Source organism: Pogonomyrmex barbatus, unplaced genomic scaffold (assembly GCF_055798465.1).
Source record: "Pogonomyrmex barbatus isolate J1 unplaced genomic scaffold, ASM5579846v1 scaffold16, whole genome shotgun sequence".
Taxonomy (NCBI): Eukaryota; Metazoa; Arthropoda; class Insecta; order Hymenoptera; family Formicidae; genus Pogonomyrmex; species Pogonomyrmex barbatus.
In genome coordinates this window covers 1,043,259-1,063,355 of record NW_028297112.1, presented here as the reverse complement: position 1 = coordinate 1,063,355, position 20,097 = coordinate 1,043,259, and the positions used below count along the sequence as shown (strand labels likewise).

The window sequence follows — 20,097 nt, the reverse complement described above, 5'->3', positions numbered from 1 at the left end:
ACATCCTGTATATGCATGTATGTCGCGTCACTGAAAAAAATAAATATATACATGTTTTATCTAATTAATTTCTCTAATATTAAACATTATTCGCCGCAAAATTAGTCGCATTTGGCATTCCTGCGCAAATTAGCCTCTTCGTTATGTTCCACGATTCCATGAAACCACACTGCAGTAAATATATGTTATGCAATCTGTAAATTCCGTCGTATGTGTGTGACTAGGAATTCAAAATAACAGCAATTTCTCGCAGAATGTTCTCGATATCAATCTATACTTTAAGGAAATCGCACGCCCACCAAACTTACAATAAATTCCCTCATTCACGCTATTGTCATTAAAATACTACGTGTTCCTTTTTCATTGGAAATGTCTTTTTGTCTAAGGCCCATCTCAGACAATCGATAATTCAAGACATATCAAACATATAAGATAACATTTTTATATATTTAATTTCTTTTCAATATTTTAAGTTTCTTCTCTTCAGGAATTATAGACCGTCTGAAATTGATTGATTTTCTTTTTTTCTTACGATAAAATTGTTTTGTACGATTGCTCGCAAAACTGCTTTAACGTAAGAAAAATCTCGTAAACATCGATTTACAATGTTGCACATTACATTACATTAGATGGATACTAACCGTCTTTTTATTTTAGTCTAACAGATACGTGATATATCGAATGGATCGAGTCGGTGAACAATTTCATCTCACAAATAGAAAAAAAGAACAGAAAAGAAAATTAACAGAATATTAAAGTTAAATAAATCTTTTATACATTTATAAATTAATTAAACTAATCCTTTCATTTTTTCCATTTTTTTTCTATTTTTTCTCTTTTCTTTTGTTCTATTTATTTTCTTTACACGTACCCGTGTGTATGTAGAATTTATATAAAAAATAAATCTGGTAGTTAAAAGTTTAAAATACAATTTATAAATTATTCTAGTTATCCGTTATAATTATTCTCTTTTTTTCTCCCCTTTTTTTCTTTCTTTGCTTTTCTGCTTTGAAAGTTAAACTTGTAGAAGTTATTAAGGACTATTCACATATAATATAAAGTTGACAATTATTATGGATGTAATTTTATAATTGCAATAAAAGAAATGTGTCCACGATATCGTTCACGCTCGATCATATTTACGTTAATGATTGTTCTGCATTCTGAAGTATGACTATATATATCGTTTCCTTTGATCTGTAAACCGATGCTATAAAAAGACTAATAAAAGAAAGAAAAAAGAAAGATTGAAGAACATTTAACACAATCACACCTTTGTAAGACCAATTGTTTCACAATTGCCATTAATTTTTCCAGAAATATTTTCTGAATTATATAATTTTTATTTTAGAAAAAACTTTTGTTTGTGTGTATACGTATTTGTATGTGTAATACAGTATAAATATAATACAATCAAATAAGATTAAAAAATATATAACGCGTGTAATATTTCTCATTAATTTATTTATTATTAATGTTGCTAAATGCTTCTTTTATATTTAATGTAAAATAAATATTTTGTCAAATGAAAAGTCCTTTCTAAGATAAATCGATCTAATCGATTTAATTTCGATTACTCTATTATTTTCTAAGACTTTTTGTATGCGATATTTTGTACGTGTTCTAAAAAATGAAGTAAATGATAGGCGATAAAATATATCAATGTAAAAAATTCCTCCATTCTTTCTAAATGTTTTTAAAAATTGACTGTTTTAAAAATTAGTGAATATTTAATTCAAATAATCAACTATTCATTATATTTGTCGTAATATACAATATAGAATAAATTATAATTAGTATATAATATACTTGCTATTAACAAATAACAGAATATCATCAACACTCTTATTTCTATTGCTGTACATATAAGTATACTATCTATATATATATATATATATATATATATATATATATATATATATATATATATATATATATATATATATATATATTTTCTGCTTCTTCATCTTTGGCATTTCAGTGATCCTTTTTTTAATAAGATGCCCTCGTAAATTTATTTATTCCGATACAACGATTTGTCTTGTGGGAAGAATGATACGCTTTAACATTTATACACGAAGTTATTCGAGCCTAAACGGACGCAGATTCGTATTTACAATAATATATCATTTAACGCTAAGCGCTCGTTATTATAAATCTCTTTGATTATAACGAAACGCGCTGTCGCAGCGCAATTATGTACAAAGTGATCCCCTAAATGAGTAGAACGGCTTTATCTCCAGCCTTTCCAACCCTTTTCTTTGGTCTCTTTGTCTTTTTCTTCGCTTCCCTTCCAATCGCGGGACAGAAGGTCTATAGAATGCTTCAGACCACCAGATCCTTTTAATTAATCCTTTCATGCTTTCTTTCAAATTATTCAATAAATTCTAAATTTAATGTCTTATTCAGAAAAAATCTTTAAAAGGCATATAATTTTAGTTAAGTTTAATTAAGATTAATTTTTCAGTTAATATATATCCAAAGATATAAATATAAACAACATAAATTATAAACAAAAATAATAGAGAGAAAATAATTGATTTCTTTTATAAGTTTCAAATGTGTTAATAAATATATACATAAAATTAATCTATTATTATGATATATTATATTATTACGTTCTATTGATATTCATCATATTATTTGATCAATTTCGGAACAGAAACTTAATTTGTTGTAACATGATGCCAATCATAGCGAAATAGAAGTTCGTGCACGAATCGAACGTCAGTTCGAAAGTTCATTTCGACGTTATCGGACCACCGCTAAAATATTACTGCCGAATCGGAACATCAATCTGCTGACGGACAGCAGCCTTATTTACGGACCCGATGGAATATTGCTGAGACAGAAATAGATCCTTGGGGACGAGCGGCAAGTGTGTCCCTTAAAATAGGTCGGCCGCAGGACGAAATAGGCACGAGTATGGCGTGCATACTCTATTCACGCTCTCTTTGGGACTATAAACTTCACTCTGGCAAATCGCAAGTATTTGGCACTTGCAAATACTTGGCGCGAATACATCGTCGCATATCTTCACAATCTTAACTTTAACGACTTGAAATTTCCCTTTATGAATTTAGAGCGATCTTAATTTTAATGATAAATTCTTTGTGTACCTTGAACAGTCTTAATTTCAATGATAAATTGTTTGAAATATTTTCTTCCTTATTCTTCTTTATGTTTTACTATATCCCTGAATTTTTTCAAACTTAAGCCTCCCTCGTAGAGATGACGCAGAGAAAATCATAAAACAAAGATGCAGTAATGAACATCAATGTTTCTATAATATTAATCAAAAAAATTTCAATCAATTCTTTTACTTTTGTTAACATAAAAAATATGTTATTCCTTAAAAAAAAAATTTTTTCTATCAAGCTATATCTTTCCTTATATATTAAGAATTAATTTTTTTCTTAAATTAAGTATTTTTTATTTATAAAATTAGCTCTTTAAATTTGACATTTTTCAAGAATATTATAATATAAAATTATTAAACTTACTTTCGTATAGAAAAAAATAAAGAACGAATTTTTTTATCGACCTGATTTTTGGACTTATCTGTCCTACCTGCCGCTTCGCGCGCGATTCTATCTTATTTTATTTTCTACTCGGAAAATGCTCCTGAGAATTCCGTCGTTACTTTCATCTCGCCGGATCGCCCGATGTTTAAATACACGCCTCGATGTGGACGTTGGTCATCTCGCTGTTACGTAGCTGATTGTTGACGTGCAACTCGGATGAGGCATTGCTGTGCACAAGATCTTGTTTGCGATGTACCTGGCGCAGATCGCGTACCGGCCCGATCGCACGGCAACAGCTCTCGAGGGTTTTGCGAAAGGCCGCGCGAAACTCACGATTAAAGTACGCGTAGATCAATGGATTCAGGGCGCTGTTGAAATAGCCTACCCAGAACACCGCCGCGACCACCACGTCGCCGCTCTCACACGAGTCGCACAGAGCTGTAATGATGTACCTGCGTTAAACAGACAATTCCAATGTTATTACGGTAAAATAAATCATAATTATAAAATTAATCAGAATCTTCCAATTATTTTTCTGTATTAAATCGATGTTTTCATAATTTATCAATGCAGTATAATAAACTTGTTGTATATAATTGAAATTGGACTCATCAACAGAAAGAGGGAGAGAGGGGGGGGAGGGGAGAGAGAGAGAGAGAGAGAGAGAGAGAGAGAGAGAGAGAAAAGTTAATAAATTAATTTGATGGAGACTTAATAAAAGAAAGGGACGATATAATTTCAATTAGTATACTCGAACTTAACTATAATATAATTAATAATATAAGTTAATAAAAGCTTCTTCTTTGTTAATTTTTTGATATATTTATTGTTAAATAAAATATTGTTCTTGATAAATGCATCAAATTATACTGTAATTATATTTTTTTAATTTTACATTGTTGAATTGATATAAAATAGTTGCCATATAAAATATTAATGTTAAAATAAAAGAAGAATATGTTTTTCAATTATAAAAAGTACATAAAGCTTGGTTAAAAAATAGTAAATCTGTAACAGTCTGTGTATCTGGGTGGAAAGAAAGAAACGAAGTATCTCATTTTCTGTTCGAGGTGACCTACATGCACCGTACTGACGTCGAAATTGTTTCCATCGACAAGGAAAGAATGGATTTACAGGCTTCTAGAAGGGGACGATTCTCCCCCTTATTGCGATCTCTCTTGAGTCGCGTGGTTATACGATTTCTTCCCTCCATTATCGATTCGAAAGGGGCAAATAACATAGAAATAACTGTATTGAATCGTTCGTTGTTAAAATGCCGCAATTTTATAAAGCTAAAAGTAAATCGTCTAAACTTCAAAATCTACTGGGAATCTACTCAAAACTTTTCCATTTCTGAATAAAATTTCCTTCAATTTGGAAAAATGGACGTTTTAAAAATAAATTCCAAATTAATTTTAAAAAGCAGAGAATATTCATACATTTTAAAATTTTTATTTAATTGTTTATAAACAAAATAAAAATGGAAATTAGAAAATTCTAAACAGATTCATGAAAAAAAATTGAAGATATGATTTTTAATGTCGATGAAATTTATTATAACTCTTCATTCTGTTTTTATTTGTTATAAACAAGTATAAAATTTTTACAGATATATTTCATGTACACGCAATAATGTATATTTCTTTTTACTTTTTAATAAATTATAAAAAGAATACTAGTATAAATTTTGTAACTAGATTAAATTTTATTTTTATAATATTGCCGTATTTTTACGTACATTTATATCATTGATCGATACAAATCGAACTATGTGTCTCGTATTAGTGCATTAGCTGCTGTAGCTAAAAATAGAATGGCTACCTAACCGGTTAAGGTCAACTTTCTTCCTTTCTTCCCATGTGAATGGCTAGAGTTCTTTGCACATAGAGACAGTTTCTCATTGACCGTCGTATCGTTCAATTCCTTTAAAACTTTTATCTGCATTTCTCTTTTTCTAACAACGGCCAACATAACGTAATTCCTACACAAATCGATACTTGATTTCTTTTGCCTATTTTTTATGCAACATCTTAATATATTCAGGACAATTTTTCATGTAATTGGTTCTGCATTAGATCGATAAATTATATATGTATAAATAATTTATATTAATTGAGAATAATATCCTGTTCCACAAATTATTGATAAATAACTAATATATGTAAGAAAATTATACATAAATTTTTCTTCTAAATTTCTATATAATATTATAAATTGTCCGTCTAAAATAGTCTTTATAAAATTTGTTCATGTTCTTGTTACGTTGACAGATTCAATTTGTCCCCAGAAAATGTTCACGTAGTGCTAGTAGTGACACTCTGAGACGTGTCAGGCGACGACAAATAGAATCGAAAAAGCTTGGGAAAAGTGGGTCAAGGATTCGCCTCATAATGAGGCCAGAAGAAAAGAGAGAGAGACAGAGAAAGGGAGAGGGAAAGAGAGGTAGAGTATTGGCTTGGTATTATTCGGCGGAATAATGGGAACACAGATCCGATTCTCGAATATATAGGAAAATTGATAGCCGTATACTGGATGTAGTGGCGATATACTACTGGAATCGCGCGACGAGAAATCAATTCCATTGTTTTTGCGACGAAGCACGAGAGTTGGTGTGACTGGAACCACCAACAACGATGTAATGACAATTGACAACGAGCGAATAATCGAAAGCTGCGAATCGTCTTGCTTCTTCCTCGCGTTTTCTCTTCCGTATATTCCAATTTCGAGACATTGCATCACGATAATAGATACATATATATCCACATATATATCCTGTAATTCATGCTTTTTCCTTATCAGATCATTAATACGATAGTATCAAATAATATATTATAATGCAAAATAAAGAAAACATTGATAACACATAATTAAAATATTAATAATAAAAAAAATAAAGAAGAAATTTTATATACAGAAGACAGACACATTAATTATTATTCAAAATTTACTAAAAGTTATCAAGATACTATGTTTAATGAAAAACGGTTTATTGAAAATCATGGTTAAATACCAATGAAAAATCCTCTCAAAGGAAACATTGCGGTTGTGGATTACCGCGAATTTACTTTGACATGCAGCACTCGAAAGATCAAAGAGATCCTAAGAGTGCAACAGGATTCGAAATATGAAACTGGCTAAAAAGTGATTAAAATTAAGTATACAAAAGCATTTAATTTATCTTCTCGTTATTTGATTTTCTGATCGTGATTCAGGTTATTGCAAAACACAAGAACTGCGCTTTCCTTTCTTGGCCCTCTTCCGAATTATTGAACTTCCTTGAACTTTCCGCTTCAGAAGAATTTTTCACGAAGTTAGAAGCCACTAAGTGATTATATGGAGAAACACTTTGATGCGATCATATTTTGGGAAGGCCGTTAATGTTCTTGTCCCAGTTTTCGAATAAATATTATTTTATTAATTTCATTACTTTTTTTTCTTTTTTCATATTAATCGAGAAAATAATATATTTAATTTTCTAGTTCCTTGTATATATATATATATATATGTAAGCCTACTAAAAAAATATCAATACGTTAAATAAATTTGTAATATTGGAAAATATTAAAACGTAACATAATTTCATCAATCAAAATTCGATTTGTTTGCATCGCAAATTAAATTTTATTTTACCTATATTTTCGAAATTGCAGTGAAATCTACATATCACTCTACTTACTAAAACGACATTTAAACTTCATAAATAATAATTAGCAATTTAACAAAAAAAGAGAAGTCAAGAGAAAAAAAATATTCGCCGTTAATTTCATTTTCCACTCAATGTTTCAAAATGAATAGTTTTTATCGGATATCAATATATAAATTGGTTTGCAAAAGATATAACTGTTTGTATTTCTTTTTTCAAAATCCTGCACAGTGTATTGTAAAACAGCAACGTTAACCATCCATATCCATTAAATACGAGCGAATGTTTATCGCGCGCTAAAAGCCCGTAATAAAGTTTTAAAAACCGGGAGGAATAACCAGTTGAAAAAAATATAAATGTGCATTTTCTGCTTTAAATGTATCTTCACATATAATATAACACATATATATATATATATATATATATATATATATATATAAATGTATTATGATGTTAGATTAAATATAAAAATATTTATATTAAACATATAAATTTTCACACTTCTTACATTACATGATATAAATCAATTATATATTAAAAAATATTTAATATAAATAAATTACAATAAATGCATACGTATGTATTTGAATATTCTTATGTAAAACTTCTTTTGCTTTAAATACACAATCATCATTCAGTTCCTTCGTTAATAAAGTTTTATTGAAAAAGTTCTGTACTGAAAAAGTTAAATTTAGAAATGGCTGACTTTCGGTCTTTCGTTATAGTCACAAGTCTATTGTGACATGTCGTCATACCACCACGTTATATCTCGAGGAGAAATACTTGACACACACACACACACACACACACACACACACACACACACACACACACACACACACACACACACACAGGAATCACCCTTTTTCCGCTTCAAGGTAACTGCACACAACCCTCAAGTTCTCTTCGTTGCAAATCTCCGGAGATCGTAGCGGCATACACTACTTTTCTCTATCGATCGCGAAACTCCCTATATAACCGTCCAACCAACCAACTCTCACCTCCTTTCCGCGTTACTGCACCCTCAGGAATTTTGGGACGACACGGCGCAATATCCCTCGGCCATCCGCTTTCGTTCGAATATCGTTCGATAATAATCATCAAATGGACACTTCCTCCATTCCAGATTGATCTTGATTGACTCGTAACTTTTCGACTACCGTATATATATATATATATATATATATATATATATATATATATATGTGTGTGTATTACAAAGGTTTCAAATAATTCAAAAATTCTATATGACATTATTGAAAATTGCAAATAATCGTTTATATTGTATGACATAATAATCAATATCAAATTCTCCATGATACACACGCGCCTCCATGGTACCCTTCTACCGTAAGAATTTCTTTCTTGCCAATCTTAAATCAATTTTTCCTTCCTTAAAAGAATTATATCGAGATATCGTAAAAATTGTTTTAGTAAGACAAAAAATGTGTCTCTAAAAGACAGCTTCATCAAAACAAATTGATAAAATAAAATTATATTCTTGAGGTAATTTAATAGAATTTTAATTATATTCTGAAGATAAACTTACCGTGCTAGAATTTTAACGTTAGAGTTACAAAGATATAAAAAAGTTTTGTTAAAAGGTGTTGAATATCAAAGTTGTATTAAATCATAATTTCTTTTATTTTTTAAAAAAAAACTTTATTTTAGATTTTAACCAAAGAATTTGCAATTCAATAAAAATGCGTTGAAGTAAAGAACACCATGCAAATATTATATAAGTCTATTATATAAGTCTATTATATAAGTCTACGAACAGTATGTGGTCGATTTTGTAATTATGGTGCTTTGAATACGCGGAAATTTATGGAATACGCGGAATAATTTGGAAATAATATAACATCGGAAATTAAGAATGATTGCATATTATGCAATCATCTACTTATTGAAATCTCCATAACGCATGCATCTCTAATATATTTGTTACAGTGAAAATATATTCAATTTTCTGTAATTGTATAAAACCTCTGACAATTTTATGAAATCACAGATGATGAATGCAAAAAATTGTCAAATGTCTTTTTGCACAATCATCCACATTTCATAAAATTATAAATAATTTTATAAAATTACTTGTAATTACAATCATAGATTCCTCCCCTCTAAAATAATTTAATTAATTTCATCATGATTATATATTTAAAATATATGATATCTTTTGAGATTATATCTTTTGTCTTTTGAAATGTGTTTAATTTCATATTTTCATTATATATGTAATTGTAATTCTCGTGTTTATTTTGATTATCTATTATCGCTTTATATATTTATCGATATATTAATTACTGTCTATAATTCATATTTGATTCAATCATTATTTTTTACTCGAAAAAGTAAAGCGATGAGATTTTTTTGTATTAAGCAATTAGTTGAATTTAGAATGTTGTAGCACAACATTTTGGTATGCACAATATTTTCTTCACCTTGTTTTACTTTTTACATTTTATGTTGTTTATACAAAAATGGAGCGAAATGATAATACATCCTACATGCACTATATTTTGCATCGTTTTATTTATGCTCCTAAAATTAATTATCAAGATTATTCTTTCGCCAAAAATATGTCATTCCGTAAAATGTGTCACTGAAGAAGTTTCCTTATTTAAAATAAAATAATATATTCTGAAATCAATTTTCTTTTTTCTTAGAAACAAATATTAAGAAAATAATATGTAAATTATGAAGTAAAACGTATAATGTTATTTTGTTTTAAGCTGTAGCAATAATTAAGAAGTGATTGAAACATTTAATGAGAGACAGAGAGAGAGAGACAGAGAGAGAGAGAGAGAGAGAGAGAGAGAGAGAGAATTGTACAAATCCCAAAGGATACGTGCATCTCTTAAAAGCATGTTTAAGAATCCCCTTGAAGATAACGCAACGTCATGCTACGCGATTCAGCTCACGTATGTTCTACTCATGTAATTAACGAAGCGAACACGAAGCTAACATACTGTACGCTATTTAACAGGAGAAAATAACGTTAATTACCGTGACAGATTGTGCGCAGCACGTATTCCACATAAAACATTTTAGAAGAATAGCATAAGAAGAATAGCTTTTTCGTCATATATATCATATATATTTTTTGTTATGAATCAAATTCTAAAATTTAAAGTATTAAAAGTCTGAATTTAAAATTCCAAATCATTAAAATGATCATTAAAAAAACTTATTATTAAATATAATAAGTAAAAATTTTCTGTGTTTACAATCTCTTTGTTTTACTAAAATTTCTTTCAAAATATTATTTTTGCATCTAACAAAACAAAAAATTCATAATTATAATTATAAAATATCGAGAGAGAGAAAATATAGAAAGAGAAAAGGAAAGAATATAATATGGAAAATAATAAAATATATACATATAAAAAAAAAATAAAATTAATGTTAAATTTGTCATCTCAGTATAACGATAAATATTTTCATGAACAAATTTAAAGCGTTGAAATATATATTACCAAAGAAAAAAAGGAAGCCAGCAGGCCAAAAATGCTGACATAATGATGCCGAGTGTCCTGGCCGCCTTCCGTTCTCTCTTCATTTTACTGCTGCTAGTCATCGGTGGTTCTTCCGGCTGCGGCTCGAGTGATGATTGGTCCACAGTCGGCAGAGATGTCAAACCGGCCGAAATTCCATTTATTTGTAAATGCTTATTTAGGAGAGCGGCCGCAACTTTACTCCTGAAACATAAGCAGCAAAATATGAAATTATTGAATAACAATAATTATACTATTATTTAATATAACACATGAAATATAATATTGGTATCATGTTTTATAAAATAATGTTTTGTATTTTACCAATGTTTTCTATTTTAATTCAGAATTTAATCGATGAACATTTTAGGTAATATTAGTTCTCGTCAGAGAGTGGTTTAATTAATATGTTATAGGGAATAGAAATCAAATTAGAGATACATTAAATAACGTTAGGTAAATAATTAAATACAAACATGATTAAATTAATTAAATATCATCTACAAATATCATCTTTATTTTAAAAAGTAATTTCTTTAATATTGTTGTAAAATCATATAATACTGAATAAATTTTTATAATTTCATACAAAATAATATGTAACAACAATACTGAGCTGCATAAACAAAATTGTAAAAGATTTGAAATATCAATTTTCACAGAAATATTGCAATATATTTATTACGATTTTACTACATTTACATGTATAGGATGATGATCAACAACTTTAGACTATTTTTTATTTTTGCAAAAGGTATTGATAACATCATTTTAACAATTAAATATAATAAATATAAATATTTTAATTTTAAAGATATAAAAAAATCAATGAAATTATATCTAATTATTCTCCAAATAGATTATAATTATTCTCCAAAAAGATTAGATATTTTTCTCGAAATTATTAATCTTTAATGCTTAAATTATAATTTGTATTTTAGCAAATTATATCGCGCATTTTTTTTCTTTTCTTTTTTATAAAACCATGTCATCGTTGTTTATTCAACTTTGACCTTCTCGACCACGAGTACGATGCACCGTGGTTTTATCACTACTTGGCCGTTATCCAAGTTTACTTCACGCTACCTTCTCGGTCTGCTAAACCGCATGAATTTAATATCTTCCCGATGTACGATTATTTTATTGTTACTTCCACTTTGAATTCACCACGGTACAATCAGAGACTTGAACTCTAACCTTCTGACCTAGATTTTTATCGCCGCTTGATAAGAAATTATGCGCGACGGTTATTAAAAAATTTTAGTATTTTACTATTAGCGAAAATATTGACTGGCTGCGAAAATTATTTTATATTTTCATTTATATTAAACTAGATAACTATCTTTATCATATTACTTTATTACTACTGTTATTACTTAACCGTATTAATTTATGTATAATAATAACAATTTAGTCCAATGAAAAATTAAAATAAAAATTTAGAACATATGATGTGTCTTGTTTTCTCGGAAATTGAAATAATTTCCTGGATTAAACTGAAATAACGCTGTGGTATAAAGAAGATGCAATGTACATAATGCTTGTTTGTTTTTATATGTTGCGATGATATACATACATAAAATCTAGAAAATTGCGCCTCGTACACGCTTGTTGGCGAGCTACAAATATTGCATTCGTTATTCGATTTAGTTGATTCGCCCGCGCAATTTAACAACGTCCATTTCATCGTACTTACAGCTGATTCATTGGCAAGCGCAACTTTGAAATTAAACTCATGCTCGTGAATATTAATCTCGCAAAATAACTGCAAAACAAGTGCAAATTTCAATTATGCATCTATAAAAATATTCACATTTACATCTACAAATGAAAAAACGTTCTAATATTTTAAATCAATGGAAAAGGAAATATGTTGATAAAATTTTTGAAAGAAATATTAAATCCGTTATTGTTTATATATATATATATATATTTAATATATATTAATTAGCAATATTTCTAAAATATTCATATATACCGATATTTTATTTATCTACATTTTAAATATTTTATTTATTTTTATCTCATACGGAATTGATAATATCAAAGATGCTAGTAATTAGAATCATTATCTTATTTTCTAGAATATTTTATATATAAACAGAAAGATATTCAATATAACTATGATTAGATTCCATTCGTAATAAAGATTAGTGTTTGTAATAAGAATTCCGAAAATATTGATGATGCAATTGCGAATAAAATTACGCCTGAATATTAAAGTTTCAAATCATAAATTACTAATTAGCATATCCTACACAAATAATTTATAAATAAGTAGTTTCTCTCATTACTGGGAGGAAACGCAATTAAACTTTGGTAATTCGCCAGCATATCCTGTTCTGCACCAACTCAGAAATCCGCGTAGATGTCGAGCGTACATAGATATTAATACTTTGAATTAATACATTCAGTCTCCTCCAGTATACAACATTATAAACATATCTGTCTGTTTGTTTATATTTTAAATCATAAGGAACTTGCTATTGGTTTAAATAATAATATAGTACAGACAATTATAATAAACAACACGTGATTCTTTATTGTAGTTTATCTACCAAATTAAAATTTTCATTTTATTTTGTTTATCAAACAATAGATATGTAAAATTAATCTAATAATTCGATAAATCGTTTAGACAAGCTGGTCCAATTAAAAAGTTCGAAATCAACTAAAGCTTTCATATTACTTCGGGCTTCGGCACAACTACGGCTTTTAACAAAAAGAATACCGCACGAACCTCTTGTTTCAGCTGCAAACTCGCGTTTAAAGTTACGCTTGTTCTCGAAACGGGCGCAAACTTGGAAGATACTTCTCGACAAAGCTTTTTTTCGCGAACACTTGCTACGGCATGGGGGGGAATGTGGAAAGCATCGGCTGAAGCTAAATTTGATATTACACAAGCACGGAGAGATTGAAAACTTTTGAGATTCTAACAAACAAACGAAGATAGCATTTTTATATTTCCCCCTAAGAATGTTTCGCCTTCATGAGATTCGACTTACATCATAAAACACAAATTATGTAAGCTGTAATAAGTTTAAACAATGCGTTGATTATATAAAATCTTTTATTATCAAAATATCAAGATACGTACATTTATGTGAATTTTAAAAATTGTTAATCAAATTGTTAATATTATTTTACTCTTTAATCCCTTTAAACTCTCGTCTTGTCTTATCTTCAATTTAATTTTACTCCTGTGTTTTTCACTCCTGTAAACTTTGCAAACGTCGTTAGCTAATTTCAGAGGTAAATAAACTCGCGTCGATTCCTCGCGTTGAAACAATGCGCAGCGCATTCATCTTCATTAGATCGAGACTTCCAGCCGCATTACGCTCGATCTAGAATACAGGTACATTTAGCTGCTGCATAGTTATACACGGTATTTCGCTGCCATACGGATAGTCCGATCGTAATTCGCACGAAATAAGGCCGCCGATAGCGGCGACGAGATATTCTTCGCAAGATTACCACGGTGAGATCATTTATCGTCTGTCTTATGCAGTTACGTTAAATGAACGTTTAGCAGCCCCGCATGAATGCATTTTAATATCACGTTATAAAATGAATATAAGACTAATGGCTGAAACTGTTTTTGACTTATATACCTAACAAACATTAATTTCTCCCTCACTATTTATTAGAATTATTATTAAAAATATTATATATATATATATATATATATATATAATATTTTATACATACTTTCAAATTGAGAATTTTGTTAAAAAGGAATATGCAGCATTTTTTATTATATTTTTGTTCATGATAAATCATTCAAAATTATTAGATGAAATGACATGTTTATGTACATGCATATTTGCAAAGAACGGGTATATCGATAAGATCGTTTTCTTTGTAAAAAGGAAACAGATCTTATGTATACTCTATATATATATATATATATATATATATATATATATATAGATCTATATATACAGGCAATAGAATGGAAAATCAGTCGGTCGGTCGTGAAAACGAAAGTAGACGCATGAAGCTTATGATTGCAAAGTCAAAGATATAAGGATAAACGGCAAGAATCGCTCGTAAAACACAATCGACGGCACGATACAGGATGTCTGATAAATCACAATGTAAGAAAATAATTTACTGAAAGAAAGCAAACAAATATTATAAAAAGAAATATAATTAGTGTATTAAAATATATTATATAAAATACAATTTTAAAAGACTGATATAATAATTACAACTTAAAATTAATATGTAAAATAAAATAGATTAAATGTTTGACTACAATACATACAATTACATTAATTACTTTTCAAAAAGAAAAAAGTAATTTTATTTAGTTATTTTCTTTTCGACAAATCTGAAATGCTAAAAATCTGTCAATTTTGAAGCATCCAGTACTTCCAATTCGTAAAGTATATGCGCGAATTCAAGGATCTTATCTCACCGAGAAAGCTCGCATCTGACACGATTCGATAAGCTGTAAGCTCACGCAGCGAAGAAGTTAGGGTAAAAGCTTTCTTCAACGTTTGCTTTGATCCAACTCGACTTTACTTTTCGAAACTTTTTGCAGATTAGATTACGAATTTTCTTTGACGCAAATGTTCATTTTTTCTTTTTCGCGAAAATAAGTAATCGATTGAACCAAGTCTTCCAAGATTTTTAGTAAAGAACCTGTAAGAAAAACGACGAAGTAAAAGAAAATTTGACTTCCACTTCAGAAATGTTATAAAAGAAGACTGATGCTGTATTTGATGGAGAACATCTTGGATTTTATCGCTAGTGAAAAGTAATAATAAAAGAATCTCGCTATATCTTGAACTTTTATCTAATGGATTATTTTACTTAACTTTGGAAAAAGAATCTATATATTTAATCTGCCTATCTAAAATCAATAAAATCTATAAGAGTTCATAATGTGCTATAAATTAAAAAAATATAATGTTGATAATTAAAGATAAATTCTTATATCTAATCATATTGCATTTTCCTAAATATAATATTTTTAACAATTTCTTATTATTAAATAATTATTTATTTATTTATTTATTGTTTATTATTTTATGTAATTTCTTTGTAGTTTATTGAAATTATAAAAAGATTACAAATGCTTCTTTTCTTATTTACCGATTTGAATTGTTTATTCTCTTTTATCTTTGAAATTATAATACGATCATTAATATCTGACGTAATAATCAAAACATAAAAGATTATTACGGTAGTATATTATCGCCCTGGGAATATACCGCGCTGGTATTTTAGGCAACCCTCAAAGCAGTTCGGTGACATTTCGAGGTCTCCCGGAGCGAGGGTTTATCCCGATTTAAACAAGTGCGTCGCAAACTGCGCCTCTTTTCTTTTTTAAACATACACATCACACACAGTCTATTCCACGTGCGCTATTTGCAATTCTTTTCAAACAAATCTTCATTCGGCGAATGCGAGCTACTTTTGCCACTAGTCTCCAGTACACATCTCCACGAAATCCCACACACATATACACAATACAAACACACAGGACGAATTGATGTTAGTCCGAGAACTGTTAGCAAAGTAGGCCGTCTGGAAATCTTGTGTTTGGACCATAGTGTAATTATATTAACATATATACCTATATGTAATAAGCAGATTTTTCCAAGTCTGCCTTTAAAACTTATTCAATATATATATATATATATATATATATATATATATATATATATATACAATGGATGGAAAAAAGTGTACATATCTTCTTAAATTGTTTTATGTTTAACATTTTTTTGTACGATTTATATTAATTTACGTTTTACAATATATTTACAACAAATTAGAAATCGTCCAATACATTTAAAACTCGAATAAAATCACGATTTTATGTGTGTTTGTATGTGGATACGAGTGTGCGATTATACGCTCTATTATAACTTACATTATAACTATTATTACTTTAACTCTATTATACTTTAACTTATTATAACTTTAACTATTAACTTATTATAACTTACAAAATGTATGCTGAGTAGTCTAATTACATTCGGTTAGTGTGGCTTAGTGTAATGATAATTATCGCTTGTTAGAGTACGTGATAACGAACACTTCATGATGTCGTAGCCTCAATCTTCGCTGTTGCCATTAGCAGCGACCGCGCGTAATTGAACTTCGATAATCGTCCGATGCGCAATTGAGTTTAAGATCATTAAATATTAAAGTCATCATTCATAATTAATAATCATATCGCCCAGCCGACAATCGCGATTGATAATTCAAAGTCCCGACAGAAATAAATTAAAAATAATAGTAAAATAAAGTTTTCTATATTAACGTAAAAGAAAAACTCAAATTAACACAACTTATGAAAAGTTATATTTTTTAATTACATTACAAAATTAAAATATTAATGAAAATTGACTATAATATTATAGTTAAAATCACTAAACTTCTTAATTTTTTATTTTTTATAATTATTTTATTTGATAATACTTATATCTTAATATCAAATATATCGATATTATAAATTATTTGTAAATTTCATCATAAATTTATTACAGTTTGGACATAACATTTTGTGTTTAAACGCCATAATATTATCGCTAGTTTCCTTCTAAAAAGCTTCCTTCCTAAAGCTTTTTTTCATTGTCTGCATTTCGTAAACGCATCCATCGGGAATCATTGGGAAAACAGTAGTCATCGAGGAGTGTTTCTTAAGCGGAGGAGGAGGGAATACAGCGAAAGCTTGGAAATTGCCGAGCGACATCGGAATTGCTAAAGCGATTCCGCCACCAATTCTGAGGCGAGGAAGAACGTGAGTTACCGTATATATTCCAAACATCAGCAGAAGGAAATAGCGGCTGGTATTTGAAGGCTAGAAGCAGTCTGCTGCTGGTTCGAATTGAAAATGGGGCGAATTGTATGGAAAGCGGACCTCCGGGACGATCTCACAATTGAAAGTCTAATCCACAAAAGATTATCTTCTCGACTTCGCATTCTTATAAATACATACGCATATTTTTTGTTTTGTTGTGTGAAGAACGATTTGAAAATTACTTTCCCTCAAGAATCACAGTAATGTAAAAATATTTGAAATATGTATTAAAATCATGAGTTTAAGTTTAGCTTTAAATTGAGAATATTTTAATAATTATTAAATCAACTCTAATATACAAAATTGTGATAATTGTAGAAATCGAGAAAGAAGAGCTAAGAAATTTAATTTATATATATATATACATATTTTTCGTAATTTAAGTTCATAAAAATTATTTTAAAAAATTTTGATCGTAATTATGGAAAATACATAAAAATATAACATTTCTTTCAATTCATCCAATTTGTTTTATAAATCTATTTAAAGACATGTATAGATAAAAGTAGCGTTTATATCACATGCAATAAATTTACACAATAAAAAGTTTTATTATTGCCACATTGAAATTAGATCTCAAATTTCAAACAGCATCATTTGATTATAATGTAGATAATTATGTCTAAAACTCAATTATAAAAAATTTAAACTAAATGTGTTTCGCTTCCGATAATTCTTTTGACAAATTTGCGAAAGTCAATTTGCACACGTCTCCGATTGATAATGAACTTCATTGGCTTGCGATTCAAAAAATAATTCTAATAAAAGAAGCGAAGTCTGATTTAAAGATGCGCAGATTTCTTTTGCGATGATTCCTTAACTTTAGCATATCAAAGAGCATGAGAGATACATCTGCATTTTCCGCTAGCTTCTTTCACAGAAAGTTACTTTAAAAAAAGGTAATTGCAAAGGTAATTGCAAGGCAATGATTTATCGAAAGGTTTGCGAGAAAGTCCGCTTGCAATTATCCACCGAATAAAAACGAATCGCTAAAACATCTTTACAAGTATTTAATTTCATCAAAGAGAGGGTTTTCAAATTTTATATAAAAAGAAAAAATTAACTATCAGATAAACAATGAATCAAAATTAACATAAGATACTTTAAAAAGAAAAGAATATTTATAAATTAAAAGATATTTGTAATATTTGTAATTTCGTAATATAACAATTTGTAATATAAAAAGAGCCGATTATATATTAATTATACATTAAGCTTCGAATTAAAATTTTGAGCTTTTAAGATTAAGATTTTAAACTCTATAGATTTTTTTAATTAAAATTCTAAACTTTAAATTAAATGTATTTTGCTTCCTAAAGAGATTAAATCATTTAATGAAAGTGTTTTTAATTGAGAGCATCGATAGAAGATATCTACAATTTTACATAAAAATGAATAAACATATGATTTGTGTGTTCGGGATTGAAAAGCCGCTATAATAGCCATCAGTTATACTCGATGTCGATCAAACTCGATCACGTTAATCTCATGCATGGCGGACAAAATTGGCGAACTCTTCATGACACGTGTTATTATCGAGTGCCGGCTGACGTCGCTGCATGTCTGATCGCAGTTGGGTCTCTTCTACTTACGGCTAGTTAGATGTTAATTAATATCCCGATCGATTTCTATAGTATCATCTTCCTTGTCATAAACTTCACGAAAACTTAGTACCTGTATATACATATATACATGAGAGAGAAAGAGAGAGAGAGAGAGAGAGAGAGAGAGAGAGAGAGAGAGAGAGAGAGATAATGTATTCTTTCCATAAAGGTTCTTCAATCGATTTATAATTTATTTCTCAAGGAAAATATCAAGAAATTCTCTATTTCCAAAAAATAATTCAGGACAAAACTGAATTATAAAATTTAATTAATACTAATTGAAAAATATAATTTTTATAAATAATATAATTTCATTATAATTTTTAAATCATCAATTACCGCAATACAATTTCATAAAATTAAATAAAATATTTAAAACTTTTAATACTGAGAAATTTTAGTTTCTTGATCAATTTTAAGATATATTAATAAATAATTGAAGAATAATATAAAATTGTATATAATCTGCAGAATGAAATTAAAATTTAATATTAATTCTAAAACATGATTACTGTTCATCAACTATTACTAATCATTTAAAATTTAACAATAAATTTACTTCTTTATATCTTTAATTTTTATAGTCAAATTGTACATGCAATTGTAAATGCAGAACGTGCTTCTCTTTGTGATGGTCGCAACTGCTGTAGTTGCTGTTGCAGTTGCAACTCGAAACGTTGAGCTAAAAGGAAAGTTTCGTCGTCAAAGTGAACAATGCACAGCATCGTGACAAGGAAACTGATAAACAAGAATAAAGTTTCTTATTGAATTTCTTAGAAGTAACAGAAAGAGACGAAAGGAAGAAAGAAAGAAATTCAAAAGAAAATTATTCCACATATGATTAAATAAATTGTTTTATCTTGGATAAATATAATTTCTTTAGAGGCATACAATTAATAATTAACATAAAGCTTCTATTTAAAAATATTATAAAAATTAGATTTTTAGAGTACATATTGTTATGTCCGCGCGAGTCTTCTGCCGAGTGGAGTCGAGCTGCCGTTTGGAGTAG

The 20,097-nt window shown here is 28.6% G+C and overlaps 1 protein-coding gene across 2 annotated transcripts in view; it reads right to left on the bottom strand.

Moving 5' to 3' along the window:
- Positions 1-453: 453 nt before the first annotated feature.
- Positions 454-20,097, bottom strand: part of LOC105423033 (octopamine receptor beta-1R) — a 57,996-nt gene continuing 38,352 nt past the window's right edge. For both annotated transcript variants that reach the window (XM_011632665.2, XM_011632666.2), the window contains exons 3-4: positions 10,647-10,868; positions 454-3,976 (exon numbers count right to left, since the gene is read on the bottom strand). In XM_011632665.2, coding sequence (XP_011630967.1) covers positions 3,670-3,976; positions 10,647-10,868 — 529 coding nt within the window. In that variant the 3' untranslated portion in view covers positions 454-3,669. The remainder of the gene's footprint in view (positions 3,977-10,646; positions 10,869-20,097) is intronic.